The sequence below is a fragment of the Neofelis nebulosa genome, chromosome 8 (assembly GCF_028018385.1).
Source record: "Neofelis nebulosa isolate mNeoNeb1 chromosome 8, mNeoNeb1.pri, whole genome shotgun sequence".
NCBI lineage: Eukaryota > Metazoa > Chordata > Mammalia > Carnivora > Felidae > Neofelis > Neofelis nebulosa.
Genome location: NC_080789.1, coordinates 99,715,049 through 99,728,941, shown reverse-complemented (window position 1 = coordinate 99,728,941; position 13,893 = coordinate 99,715,049). Strand labels below are relative to the sequence as shown.

At 45.7% G+C, this 13,893-nt stretch overlaps 1 protein-coding gene across 6 annotated transcripts; it reads right to left on the bottom strand.

Moving 5' to 3' along the window:
* Position 1: 1 nt before the first annotated feature.
* On the bottom strand, positions 2 to 10,544 carry M6PR (mannose-6-phosphate receptor, cation dependent). Of its 6 annotated transcripts, XM_058743758.1 has the most exons (8): positions 10,346 to 10,538; positions 6,577 to 6,702; positions 6,056 to 6,235; positions 5,105 to 5,271; positions 3,180 to 3,289; positions 2,769 to 2,899; positions 2,091 to 2,217; positions 2 to 1,609 (listed from the first exon to the last, which is right to left on the bottom strand). In XM_058743758.1, exons 1-8 carry the CDS (start codon positions 10,531 to 10,533, stop codon positions 1,487 to 1,489), a joined length of 1,152 nt encoding a protein of 383 aa, XP_058599741.1. In that variant the 5' UTR covers positions 10,534 to 10,538; the 3' UTR covers positions 2 to 1,486. The 6 variants fall into 6 exon arrangements, with proteins under 6 accessions (XP_058599741.1, XP_058599743.1, XP_058599742.1 ...); XM_058743760.1 differs by lacking the exon at positions 6,577 to 6,702 and having other exon boundaries at positions 10,400 to 10,544; XM_058743759.1 differs by lacking the exon at positions 6,577 to 6,702.
* Positions 10,545 to 13,893: the final 3,349 nt, after the last annotated feature.

Here is a 13,893-nt window from a genome sequence, read left to right as displayed (position 1 = left end):
GTTGTTTGTTTGTTTTTTTAATCTTTTAAGTGTTTTTGTACAAAAGAATGTAGTTTCCTGTTGTTTTTTTTTTTTTGCATTTTTAAAACACCAGGTGTGGGGGAGGGATGCAAACAAATAACAAAAAAGATGTTTTTATAACATTATTTTCCCTGTTTTAGAAAGAAGAAAAAAAATCATTCCAAAAGTATTTAAAAGTCCAAAGATGAAATAATTTCATTTTCTTCCCTAAAGGCTATAAAAGGCCCCTGCCTGTTGACTCCGTCCTCTTGTGTCCAGTGGAGCCATGTTACTCTTCACTGGCCCAAGTTCACTATCACAGAAAGATCGGCCAGGCTTGTGGGCACATGGCCTAAACAAGAAAGTGGAAGCATCAGAGGATTCCAAACCTCCCCCCACAGAACTGCTGTGGGCAAGAAGGTCCTTCCCTGAGCCAGAAGGGACAAGCGCGGCAGCATTCCACACCCAGAGCACAGGATGGCAGAGCCCTAGATGTCCCACCTCTGCTTTCATTCCCTTTCCAGAAGATTTTGGGGGGTAGGGTTGGGTGGGGGAAGGTCGACATGCCTGCGAAGAAAGTGCAACATACTTAGAAATACCAGTAGAGGGAAACATCTTAGAAGAAAAGATCTACCAGCTTTTACTGCAAGTGGGAGAAGAAAGCCACTGAGGACGTCCCACTACAGGTAAACAGACTTCCTTTTCTGGAACCCCTGTAGCACACGGGGTCTGATTCACTTTCCCTTTGCAACAGACTAGACTTCCAGCCACATGGGGACTAATGACCATGAACCCACAATCCAGGGCCCAGTTCCAGCTAAAAGGTCACTCCAATGCCAACAACTGCTGGGATGGTATTTTATAATCCTCTAAGTGGGAAGTGAATCCTCTTCCCCATCCTAATCCCAGAGGTGGGAGAAGTCTGCAACATCTCCGGGCTCAGACCAAATGGCAATACTTGGATTGCAACCAAATGATCACTGTAGAGTAGTTCCAAGCAGCAAGAGATCACATCCAGATTCTCATGGAGACCATTGTAGGGTGCAGAGTAACGGCATGAAAGCAATCAAACCTTGTATAAATAATGTTTCTTGCCTTTTTTTCTTTTTTTTTAAATTAAATCCAGTGTCTCAAAAACTTGTGAAAATGTGTTTAAAAAGGTCAGGGAGCCTGCCACGCTTTTTTGCTCACTAGGACTATCCTATTTGTACCTTCTGACACCAAGAGATAGTGTAATAGCCTCTTTTGCACAGGCCCTATCATTTTATCTCTGTCCTGTAACTGTACCTCTCTAGAAGAAAAACAATCGGGGAAAAAGGAAAGGTATTTCTGCTAGTGAGAAGAGAATGCAAATCAAAAGCAAACTGGAAAGCAAGAGCAATATTAAGGGTGGGATGAGAGACTGGAGTGGACGCTGCTTAAGAAATCTGGCTGAGTATGCTTTGGTTTGGGGGACTGAAGAAGCAGCTGGGCATTTAAAGTGCAATCACATTGGTAATAAATGATCATCCCTTTCTTCTGACTCTTCCCCCAGCTGATCATCCCCCACACCACGATACGCAGCAGGCACATTTCGGGGTTTAGAACGGCACACAAAGTCACAACCATCCTGTAGAGAGAGAAGCAAAGGAAGGAAATGATAATTTGGAATAACCAACTTTAGGGTGAGGCAAAATGTACCCATGGGCTAAGAATGTGGCAAGAACTAGGTTTCTTCACGGATGATGAGAAAACCTAGATGCTCTAAGCATCAGCCTGAATTGAATTTGGGGCCAACCGGAGAAAAATTCTAATCACGTCTCATCTCGCCATCTAGGCCCCTGCAAAGCTTTCTCAGATGCCTAAATCTAAGCAACGGTGTTGTTCTCCCAGCCACGTCTTTGGCAAAGGCCAGACACTAAGATGCTATGCTACTTACTGCTTTGTGCTAGGGCCAGCAGGTACTTTGTACTGGGTTTGCTGGGGCTTTTGTAGTTTTAGCACCCAAAGTCCTATGTCTCGAGAGATCCCTCAGTGTGGGTAAACCGAGATGGCTGGTGACTCAATCTTGTATGCAGGCTACAGACTCAGCCAGCAGTCCTGTTACTTACTGCTACCAGGTTGCCAAGATCTTGCCAGAAGGCGAGGTGAGGAAACTGCTCCATTCCCTTGGCTCCCACCACCAGTCGCTGGTATAGGAACCCCCCGATGACGTAGACTGCGACCAGTGATGCAAACCTGTTGAGGAATAAAGACCTCTCTGCTTAAAGACCAAGGAAGAGTAAAACTTCAATAATAAAGATGATCTTTGTATTCACTAGCTGTTTCCTAGGCTGTATTCTGTAAAAATGGGGAAAAAAAGGGGGGGGGGGGAGGGTTAGCTGCTTTAAAAAGCCAATTAACATTGTCTAAAAGCAAAAGGCTCAGAAAAAACAAGACCCTCGTGTATGACTCTCACCTAAAGCCAAGAATAGTTACAGATCTACAGTTCCATTTCTCCCAAAGTTCTAATAGTCTAATGGGATAGATTTAAGAAGAGTCCGGTCCTCCTGTAGGGGGATAAAAAGCACCTCCAAATGCAAACACTTATTAGGTGTGAAACATTACCTCTCGTTTTGAAAAAAATTTGCATAGTCAGAGTTTAAAGAGGATTTTCATGCGAAGCTCCCCGCCCCCCCCCCCCCCCCCCCCGCCCCCCAACACAATTTGTATCTAAATAGCACCAAGGAATTGAGTTGAGAGGAGAAAAAAAAAGGACTGTTTGGACTGATAGAGGAAAAAGCACTCACGTGACTAGTAAGATAGAACCCACACTGAGGCGGGAGATCTCCGGGGCACAGGCCAGGCTGCTGTCCATCTCGAAGAGGTAGAAACAATCTTGGACTTTGCCTCGCTCCTCAGACACAGGGTTAAAATTGTCCTGATGACGAAAGGCCAGAACACAACAGTTATGTGGTGAACGGTTTCCTTTGGGCTCTTATTAAAAAAAGAAAAAAACCCACAAGCCAAAAAAAACAGTTGCTTTCTCTTGGTTCAATAACCTATTTTCCACATATGATGGAAGACAAGGTGTCTGTGATGCAGGGCGACACCAGACTTCTGATCCATCCCAGTGTTATCTCGTCCCCTCTGGAGACTCTCCCACCTCGGGTCAGTCCTTGCATGTGCTCTCTAGGCCCGTGTGCCCCAGGACGCCTCACCGCTAGGGTGTGTCGATTGCAGGAGATCATCACCACTGCACGACGCTGCTCCATGCCACAGTGTCTGTCGTATTCATCACCCCCTTTATAGGTCAGCATGATCCAATTACCTGAGAGAGACAAGGAAAATGGAGCTTTGGGGTGGGGGGAAAGCAGAGGCAGGCCTAGGTACTATGGTAGAAAGGAATTGAGAAGTTCAATGAAACTGGTTTTAATTCAAATAATCCTTATCAGTATGGGCTCTGTATACCAAATACCAAGCTAAAACTGGCTTCTTTGTAACAGCTTTGTGTTCCCTTAAGACAACTGAGATCCAGATATTCATATGATAATCTTAATTTTCCACAATAAAAGGCAGGCAATTGATAGTGAAAAAACAATTATGACCCACACTGTGACAATGATTCACATTTTCGGAACACCTGCTAACATCGAAAGAAGAGGTTCCAAAAAATTACTAGCTGGCAGGGAAATGCCTACGATTTAAAATTAGCCACAGATAAATTCAAAGTGGATGACTGAAAAAAATTTTAATGTTTATTTATTTTTGAGAGAGAGAGAGAGAGAGAGAGCGCGCGCGAGAGCGAGCAGGGTAAGGGCAGAGAGAGAGGGAGACACAGACTCTGAAGCAGGCTCCAGGGTCTGAGCTTCAGCACAGAGCCCGATGTGGGGGTCGCAATTCCTAAATGGCGAGACCATGACCTGAGCAGAAGTTGGACACTTAACCGACTGAGTCACCCAGGCACCCCTCAAAGTGGATGATTTTTAAGATTGGGAGCCATTTATTCTTTATTTTTTTTCAATGTTTACTCATTTTTGAGAGCGTGCATGCCCACAAGCAGGGGAGGGACAGAGAGACAGGGAGACACAGACACTAAAGCAGGCTCCAGGCTCTGAGTTACCAACCCAGAGCCTGTGAGATCATGACCTGAGCTGAAGTCGGATGATTAACCTGCTGAGCCACCCAGGTCCCCCCGTTTTTATTTTTTAAAGCTTATTTATTTATTTTGAGAGAGAAAGAGAGCGCAAGGCACGGAGGGGCAGACAGAGAGAATCCCAAGCAGGGTCGGCACCGTCAGAGCAGACCCCTATGCCGGGCTCGAATTCATGAACTGTGAGATCATGTCCTGACCCGAAATCAAGAGTCGGACACTGAACTGACGGAGCCACCTGGACACGCTGCCATTTCTTCTTTAATGTTTACCACATTCAAATTGCTTTTGCAAAATATCCTTTGGTTTACCAGGTGAACAAGGCAAAAGATTCCGCTTCCAATTTTACATACAAAAAACACAGTAAGATGAAACGATTCTTCCAAGTCACAGGACAAGTAAACATAAGCTGGGTCAAAAACCCAGTCTTACAACCCCGAGCCCTAAACTCTCGATGTCGTTTTATTATATTACTGATAGGAGCCAATGCCTGCACTGGAAAATACAGTCATCCACTTAAAGGAGGGAATCAGACTACAGGTGCTCAAAGAGTCCTTTCGGCAATAATGATTTTAGGACTTATGAGAAACATAACCACCACACCACAAGTTGGTGGGGAAGTTTTTGTAGACTGGTTTGCAAAAAAGCTTAACTTAATCTCTTAAAATTTAACTGGCAGAGTTGGACTATTTCAATGCGAAATGGTCACGGTTGGTATTTTCATGACTAGCATGAAAAATGCATTAAGCTACAGAATCCCAGCTAGATTCTTCTTTCTGCCGAAGCTTTTCATTAACTTTAAAACAAGCACACAGAGGTCCTGAGCCATGGCTCCAGAGGAGCTGGGGAACTAGGTATCCTGTGGTTTACAGTCTCAGGTGAGCTGAAGCCCACATGCCGTAGGATGCTCCAAAGACACTGAGAAAGGCTGACGTATACAGGACTGTCAGAGGGATTGACTTGGGATCAATCAATCAACAGGGAGACTCTTACTTCCATTGAAGATGTGGGTCTCGTTGAGTCTCCCTACCACTGTCTCCTTGCCGTTACTTTTGTTGATCTGCACCAGGCCTGCCCCAGAGGTACGGTTGCCAGCTTCTCGGCACACCCTGAACATGTAGATATATGTATCTGGGCCCTGGCCCACAGTGCTCTCAAAGCTGCAAGGAGAAGCGTGGAGAAAGAAGGAAGAGGAGAGTTACTGGCTATCAGCCTTAGGACAAGCGGCCTCTCTTCCTTTAACACCCGTCCCCCGAAAGTGTGATCCATTTATTTATTTGATGTCACAACTAAACGTAATAGTGAATAACATTCGTCGCATCATGAGATATCCATGAATCATGAGATATCCACGTAAGAGTGAATCATATTTACTGAATCATGAGACAATCCTAATTGTTGATGATGACTGATTAAGACACAACACTCAAGACACCTAGATATTCTAGAACACCTGTTCTAGATTATGCTGAAGTGTTAGTTGCTATTTCCCTGCGAATAAGGATCTGTGTTCACAGGAAGTATCCCTTGTCCCTTGAAGATCATTTCCAGATTTATATACCTGAAGATTCCTAACAGTTAAGATGATGTGTGTAGGCCTCAATGTTCATCTCATTCTTCTAAAGTCCCACTAAATGGAGGTATCAAATAATGCTTTTTAATTCCTACAAGTTGGTCTCTTGGATCCAGTCTCGGAAATAGCTACCCTTCTGCATAAGAGAACTCCACATTGCTAGTAAAAACTGGGCTGAGAATTTGCTCTATATCATAAAAAAAAAAAAAAAAAAAAAAAAAAAAAGGCAAGCTATCATGGCCAAATAAGACCAATACTACTGAAGTTCAAGTTAGAACCGTCTCCCAGAGGAGGTTCTTATACACGTATTCCCTCTGTACAGAGTAGTAATATGAGAATAACATCAGTAAGTGGAGGAAAAGACCCTTTACCTTTTGTTATACAGTGGTTGCAGCCTCTTCAGTAGAGCCAACTCTGTCTCTGACTCTCTACCCTTGTCTCCCACCAGGTCACAGGTTTTTTCTTCTGTCTGCCAGGATTCTCTTACTGCCACAGCCAGGAGCAGTGGCAGGAGCAGTCCAGTCCTCCAGCAGCTGCAGAAGGGGAACATCCTTTTGGGAGACGGGGTGTGTGTGTTGAGGAAGCGGGGTAGGATCAGGAAAGAAGGGAGAGAGAGATAAAACACAGCAACGTGCAATAAGTGAATGTGTTTTTGTTTTTACCGTTTTATCTCCCGTCCGTCACTTATTTTACGCTAGTCAGTCTTCCTCCTTACCAGGAAGTTGGGGTTCATTTTCTCGTGTCTGCTTCAAGCTTTTGGCTTTCACCCATTATTTTTTCCTGTCCTTTAATGTTCAGAATTGGATTCTTAATCTCTAGGTTTTTTTTCTTTTTAAAACTTATTTTGCAAGTCTTTTCCTAGCAGACTCTCTTGCCTGACACCGTTGCTCACCTCCTGTCCTGCCTGGGTGCCTTCAGGAAAGGGGCACACTGTGTGCTCAGCAAAGAGGACGGCACTGGCCTTGGTGAAGAGTCAGTGTCTACGGATCGTTGCTGATGATTTCGGCATAGGTGTGCCCTACAACAGGAATGTCTCAATTTCCGAGGCGATTTACCAACTCCTCAGCTCTACGGAGAAAGGCGTATTTTCCATCCTAGAAACTGTCAGAAGGACCAACCAATGGCCTAGGAAATACCTAGCCGACACCAAGGAATGGTAGTGGGATTCTTCAGAATGTCCAAGATTCTCTGGCACATGCAACAAATAGTACATCTTAATATCTTTGTGCCAAGAGCACCTGTAATAGGAAACTCATACAGACATGTAGCTTTCTGTGTCATTCACAGGTGAGTCCTTCACAACAAACTCTGGGGGTGTGAAAAGTTGGAAAGGAAAGAACAAAAAGGAATTACTTAATTATGACAACTTGGGTGGAGACATCCTTGCTTCTTTACGCTTTTGTGAAAAGTTACATCGCGGTATCTCATATTTAAAGTTTAATACTTTAATACAGTTCATAAAAGCTGCTTCAGGGGCATCTGGGTGGCTCAGCTGGGCTCAACTCTTGCTATCGGCTCAGGTCATGATCTTGCGGTCATGAGATGGAACCCTCACGTCGGGCTCTGCATTGAATACGGAGCCCGCTTGGGATTTTTGCTCTCTCTCTCTCAAAATAAACAAAAATTAAAAAAAACAAAAACAAAAACAAATAACAAACCTGCTTCACCCTGTGACCCACCCTAAGAGAACACTCAAATTTTCACTTAACACTTGATAAAGTCCAGTTGAAAGTTATTGAGAAAGATGTAAAACAAAGAAAGAGACTCGAACACTTTGGGCCCTAACTTCTCCTATCAGTAGTCAGGAGCATCCACCAGTCTTCGTTCATATTTGCCCTAAGAATGATGAATGGAGATAAACACAGCCACAGCACCTAAACCTTGACATTTATCTACTTTGATGTCTCAGGTCTGAAAAAATATTTGGTCAAACTATAGGAAGAAGAAAATTCATGAGGTCAGAGACAGAGTGGTTTGAAGAAATCTTCCAAAACCCACCTCAGGCTCTACATGTCACAAATCCCAAGAGTTTCTAAATGTCCAGGACAGTTGTCTTTGTATCCTCCAAATTGCTGGCAATTCTTGGGAATCACTAAGTCACTTTCCAATTCACCTGTTCCTTGTACTGTTCTAGGAATGGAAACACATGGCTCCGTTTCCCAGACGCCTTTTCTCTAATCCATCCCCACACCCAAGGACATTCTGATTTACCCCTGCAGAAGACTTCACTCTGGTATCCATTCTTAGCTGATGATCATTCAGGCCACTGCTGCTTGTTAATTTCATAACTCTCACTGTTATGGTACAAAGATTGAATTCTTCCAAACTTTCCTCACGTATAACAGCATGCTTCCATACCACAAGTCTGAACTTTGGTTAATACGCTAGGCAGGATTTAATGGGTACTAAGAAGTTTAAAAACAGGAAAATGGAAGCTCTGAGCCCTGAATTTTCTCTGCTCCCCTAAACCAACTTACATCTGGCCTTGTGTTCTCCACGTTCCACTAGGGCAACAACAAATGCTGGCGAAGTTGTCTTGTCTCTCTGACTCTGTACTATTTCCAACATCAATTCACTGTAGTAATATTAATAAAATGTTTCTATAGAATAATTATCACCAGCCATAAAGTCTGAGGCCCCATACACATTTAAAGCACCAATAGGAAACTTAATAGAGTGCCTGCCTTCTACTGTTAAAGGCACTTATCATGCATTAACTAATTAGTCCCTACAAAAACTCTACGCAGTGAATACAATTGTTGTCTTTATTTTACAGATGAAAAAGCTGAGGCACAGCTAGTGGATGGACCAGAAAAGTCTAACTCCAGAGCTCACGGTCTACACTGGACCACACGTTCATGTTACCTCCTTTCACATTAGTTTTCTGGGGATCTGAGTCGGCAGCCAAAGCTCTGCTTTCTTTCTGACAAAGCAGGGGGAAGTGACTCCTCACACAGTTCAGAGGTTGGAATAAAGAACTCAAACCTCAGACTCCTGCCTTCCCTAAATTCATTGCTCAGCACACTATGTGACCAGCTGAGTTCTTAAAAAAAAAAAACTATTAATAAGAGACTCTTTTCATGGGACTGATTGAACATGCCATTTTCCGTATATGGTCTCAGGATCTAACTTAAAATTTCAACATTCTGGACTTTTGAGATTTTTTTTTTTTCCCCCAGGACCAGTTTTCTGGAGGGATGCTCACACAGAAGGCTGTGTCCTTTGGCCTCAGAATCAGTTCCTTATTTGTTAACAGTTAATGATTTCTTTTCCCAAATTAGAACAAAGAATAGGATGAAGGGTTAAACACCCTAAGGTCTGCAATAGTTGAGTTGAACTCTCTTTCATTTGCTTATTGGTTTAAGAAGTTAGGATGTCAAACTTACATTATTCTCTTTTCTGTGTAAGGTTTATCTGTATGTTTGAACTGCTTCTTTTGATTCAGTGGCAAATGCTCTACGTGTTTTTAATCTAGATTATATTTTGGCAATCTTCACAACCCAGAAGAGCAGGTATGATTTCTCTCATTTTACAGATGAGGAAACTGATGCTTACAGAGGTTAAATGATTTGCCCTAGGCTGTACAAGTATTAAACATGTATGAAATTAGTGGGACAACCTGGAGGATTCATGGCACAAAGCTACTTGCTGGCAATTTTCTGGAAAGTACAGAGGGGCCAAAGTTTGTTAGGAAGAGTATAAAATCCAAGGGCTGCGTAGTTCCCTTTGAATGTGCTACAATTAGATTCTTGAGGCGCCATAGTTTGTCTAGAGACTTTGGAAATAAAGAGTAGGACTTTTAAGATTTTGAAAAATCCCCTTCAATTGTCCTGTTCTGGGACAGATCTATTTCGGTAATGCAAAAAAAAAAAAAAAAAAAAAAATCTCTTTAATGGGATGTTCCAATGACAGAGGCAGGAATTGGGAAGCAGTTCACATCGCTGGGGCTCTGTCCCACTCTTTCCCACCCCTCAAGACTAGCCATGAGCATTTTCCACTTTTCAGTGGAATTTCTACTTTCTGTTCTCTGGCTCACTCCCGAGGTAGCAGCCCTTATCGCCTGTCTCCAGCAGCCTACACCGTTGGAAGAGCGAACCTAATTAGCTAAAAGGCCCAACGCTGCAAAGCCTTAGAGAAGTAGCTCTGTGTCCCAAGAGCGGAAGCTCCCTACAAAGCGAAACACTAGATAAGCCCTCCATGAGCTTCTCCGTATCACACACGCATCCCCTTCAAACTTCTTCCAGGGTTCTAGAAATTCTCGTTCCGTCTTCGTCTCCTGACTTTCCAATCGCTTAGGGCCGTATCCTCTCCAAATGATGCCACTTTGACTTCCTTCTCGATGCAGGCCAAAAATTCCTTCCACAGGTAGCCAGTAATCCCTCAAACGACTCCATACCTAGGGTCCTTCCTTTCTCTGCTTTCCAATACCCGTCAATTCCCTCTCGGGTCTGGGTAGGTCTTTTCTCCCTCGCTCCCTTCGGGACTCGTAACTCCCTGCCCTCACGCCTGCGCCTGCGCCTCCACGCTGCCCTAGGGCTCCTTAGCTGCATTTTGGGCTAGAACCTTGGCCAAAGCTGACTTCGGGATCCCAGCCCCTGTCACGGACGCCGAGGTGTGAGCGCTCTCCAGCTCCTCTCCTCCTCCACGCCCCTCATACTCACGTGTCACGGGCAAAGGGAGTAGCCAAGGCGCAGAATCCCCGGCTGAATACCTGCCTGGGGCTGGGAGACAGGGCCAGCAAGGGGCCAGCCGCAGACCCCCGACCCACAACTCTTGTCAAAGGCCAGCGTTCCCCAAGACGCCTCGCTGTGCACCACTCCGGGAACCGGAAACAGGAAGCACCAGGCATCCTCTGGGCAACTGCTCCTCCCACTAGACCCCGCGGCATGTGACCACAGAACCATTTCGCCCCTTTCCCCTTCCCGGTCTCCCGGCGGATCCCAGACTCTGATTGGCCAGGATCCGGGCATTTAGCTCCGCCCTTGTCTTATCAACTCCAATCCCCATAGAGATTTTCAAGTTGGGTTCCACCTTTTCGGGTCGCCTTTCTACCAATGGGGCCCCAGAATCCCGCCTCCCGGCCTCTCGGCTCGCGGAGTCACGCGCGGTCACGCGGGGTCACGCGCGGTCACGCGCGGTCACGCGCCAGGCCCGCTCCCCGGTAGGTCCCCAAGCGGACCGTACGTAAGAGCGGGCGGCGGAAGCGGAAATATGGGGAGGGGGCTGTCGGCCAGGCCTCAGTGGGAGCTGTAGTTCTCACCGCAGGTTTCTTCCTCTCCGCGCTTCCCCAGCTCGCTTGCCGCCTACGGGAGGCGCTGTTTCGCCGTCTGCCGGCCCCGAGTCGCGTTGTCTCCAAGCCCGGCGCCTAGAAGACAGTGGACAGCGACTGGGTCGTGGTAGTCCTGGCATTCTTCACGACACCTTTGTTCTTTATTTCCTTTCTACAGCTTAGTACCTTGGGGTCTGTTGTTACCGATACTGTTTTTGTTAACCGTGTCATCCCGGTGTCGTGGCGTTTTGCGTGGAACACCGCAACCAGTTCAGTTCGCCAAGAGATCTCTTGGCATTTTGCGGTCTCGTGGCCCTTTGCGTGATGAGCATTCTGTAACCAGTTCTGTTCTCCAACCTGTCCCACGTTTCTGGTGTCCTGGGGAAAGAGCAGGTCAATGTTAGTCTTTGTGCCTTTGCCAAGATCCTCTGTGGTTTCCCTCGTGTCTGTCTTATTCGTGCTCGGGGAGGTCCTGCGCGTTCCTAGAACGTGGTTCAAATGCTGTTTGCTCCGGTGGTGTCCCGGCTCGACTCTCTTCGGAATAAGTAACTCCTTCTAAATGCACACTTGTTGCCCATCCCGGGTTTTAGCGCGTTTTCATGCCGCTGTGACTCCTACGTGGCTTTTGTGTGTGACCCTCCCCCTCCCATGTTTGCGGATAGAGACTGGATTTTGATTCGTCATCCTCCTCGCCAGAGTTAGCACAATGTTTTGAATCCAATAGTAATAGAAGCTAATACGTGTATAGTTCTGCAGTGCCGGCACTGTTGTCCGTGCTTGAAGTGGATACTGATTCGCTTAGTCTTCACAAGTAACCTTGAATTTTAAAGCTTCTAGAGGCTAAGTAACCTACTCTGGGTCCCGCAGCTATTTAAGTTACGGTGTCAGTATTCACTTCCCATAATTTAGGCATTAATTAGATATGCATATAGTCTTCAGAGTCCACGCTCTCAAGCAGTACATTGAGTGTGTAGGATTCTGTTTGTTTATTAATTGGTGCATTCAGTTCAGGCAAGGTGGGTTGGGTTCAGGTGTGTTCTCAAAAAAAATAAAATTAAAAAATTAAAAAAAAATTTTTTTAACGTTTATTTATTTTTGAGACAGAGAGAGACAGAGCATGAACAGGGGAGGGTCAGAGAGAGGGAGACACAGAATCCAAGGCAGGCTCCAGGCTCTGAGCTGTCAGCACAGAGCTGGACGCGGGGCTCGAACTCACAGACTGAGAGATCATGACCTGAGTGGAAGTCGGCCACTTAACCGACTGAGCCACCCAGGTGCCCCCCAAGTTTTTTAACAATAAAAGTTATTTGTAATCAGAAAATACAGAGAACATGTTCTCCATTTCCTTTTTAAAAAAGATTTAATATCCTCAAATGTTTCTCCATATCACTAACTTTATAAATAAACTTTTTAATGGTTGCGTAATACTTAGGTGTATGGATTGCTGCTTGAGCAAGTCCATTAGAATTAGGTATTTATTTCTATTGAATTGCTTTTATCAGTTCATTCAACAAATATTTACTGAGCAATATACTGTTACAGATTTGGGAGGTCCGGGGGGCGGGGGGGGAGACAAAAATCCCTTTTACAATAAGCTTTCATTCTGGAACTGATGTTCATTTGTTGGTGAATTCAGAAATCTTGCCTCTTGGTCATTGCCTAGGGCCGCATTGGACTGGAGGGAGGGAAGGGTGCATGTTGGAAGTCACAAAAGGTCCAGCAATGCAGCTGAGTAGGGTGAATAACTTGTCTTCTGTAGGAGTGAGAAGGAGGGAGAGACTTCCCTTTCCCTCCACTCACAACTAACCTGGGTTACTTCCCTGCTTCTCATGCTTCAGTGCCCATTGTGGAAACTATCTGTGCCAGGGACAAAAACTGAAATTAGCAGTTCTTTTTTGCCTTTCTGCTCTGCCTGTCTGTAGCCGCATCATTAACAAGGACACCCCCCGGCACGTAATACCCACACCCACACCCCCCTCCCACATACAAGGTAAATTGCTCAGTTTGTTTAGAAAGCAGCCCTTTAGCGGGGCGCCTGGGTGGCGCAGTCGGTTAAGCGTCCGACTTCGGCCGGGTCACGATCTTGCGGTCCGTGAGTTCGAGCCCCACGTCGGGCTCTGGGCTGATGGCTCGGAGCCTGGAGCCTGTTTCCGATTCTGTGTCTCCCTCTCTCTCTGCCCCTCCCCCGTTCATACTCTGTCTCTCTCTGTCCCAAAAATAAATAAAAAACGTTGAAAAAAAAATTAAAAAAAAAAAAAGAAAGCAGTCCTTTAGCAGTTTTGTGCTAAAATCAAATGTGCAAAAATACCTCCTGTGTAGTATAAGCAGAAGAAGGAAAGGTACTTGAAAGATCTAGTACCCCTCATCCACGGGGGATATATTCCAAGACCCCTAGAAACTGCAAATAGTACTGAAGCCTGTGTTTTTTCTTATACATACATACCTATGATAAAGTTTAATTTATAAGCGAGGCACAGTGAAAGAGCGGACCTATGCCGGTGTTCTGTGTCCTCCACGTTGAGTGACTATGTCCCCGACATGCCCCCTTTCCGGGAAAATTGCAGAACCATGCCTCCTCCCCTTGAGTAACCTCCCGCTCACCCGTTCAAACTTCCCGATCAAAACATGCCCTGTGACCTGCGTAACAGGACTCCGACCCTTCCCCAGCCAATCGGCTGAGGCCGCAGCCATTACCTCACCAACTGCCCCTAGACCCCTATAAAACCTTTGTGCTTTTGAAACTCGCTCTCCCCCCCCCCCCCCCCCCCCCCCCCCCCCCCCCCCCCCCCCGGTATCTCACCGCTGTGTTGGTGCAGGTAGGAGATTGAGCTCGAGCTAGCTCGAATAAAGGCTCTTTGCTTTTGCATCAGACTCGGCTCCCTGGTGGTCTTTGGGGATCACGAATTCTGGGCATAACAACAGTACGACACTAACAACAAT

Bases quoted from the DNA above. Each gene is read 5' to 3' on its own strand.
- M6PR (XM_058743758.1), bottom strand. From the start codon at position 10,533: ATGCCTGGTGCTTCCTGTTTCCGGTTCCCGGAGTGGTGCACAGCGAGG. The intron at 6,236-6,576 runs GTGAGCAACGGT...GTCTCCCAAAAG, and splicing joins GCACCCAGGCAGGACAGGAG to GATGTTCCCCTTCTGCAGCT. The intron at 2,900-3,179 runs GTGAGGCGTCCT...TTTCGTCATCAG, and splicing joins GCAATCGACACACCCTAGCG to GACAATTTTAACCCTGTGTC.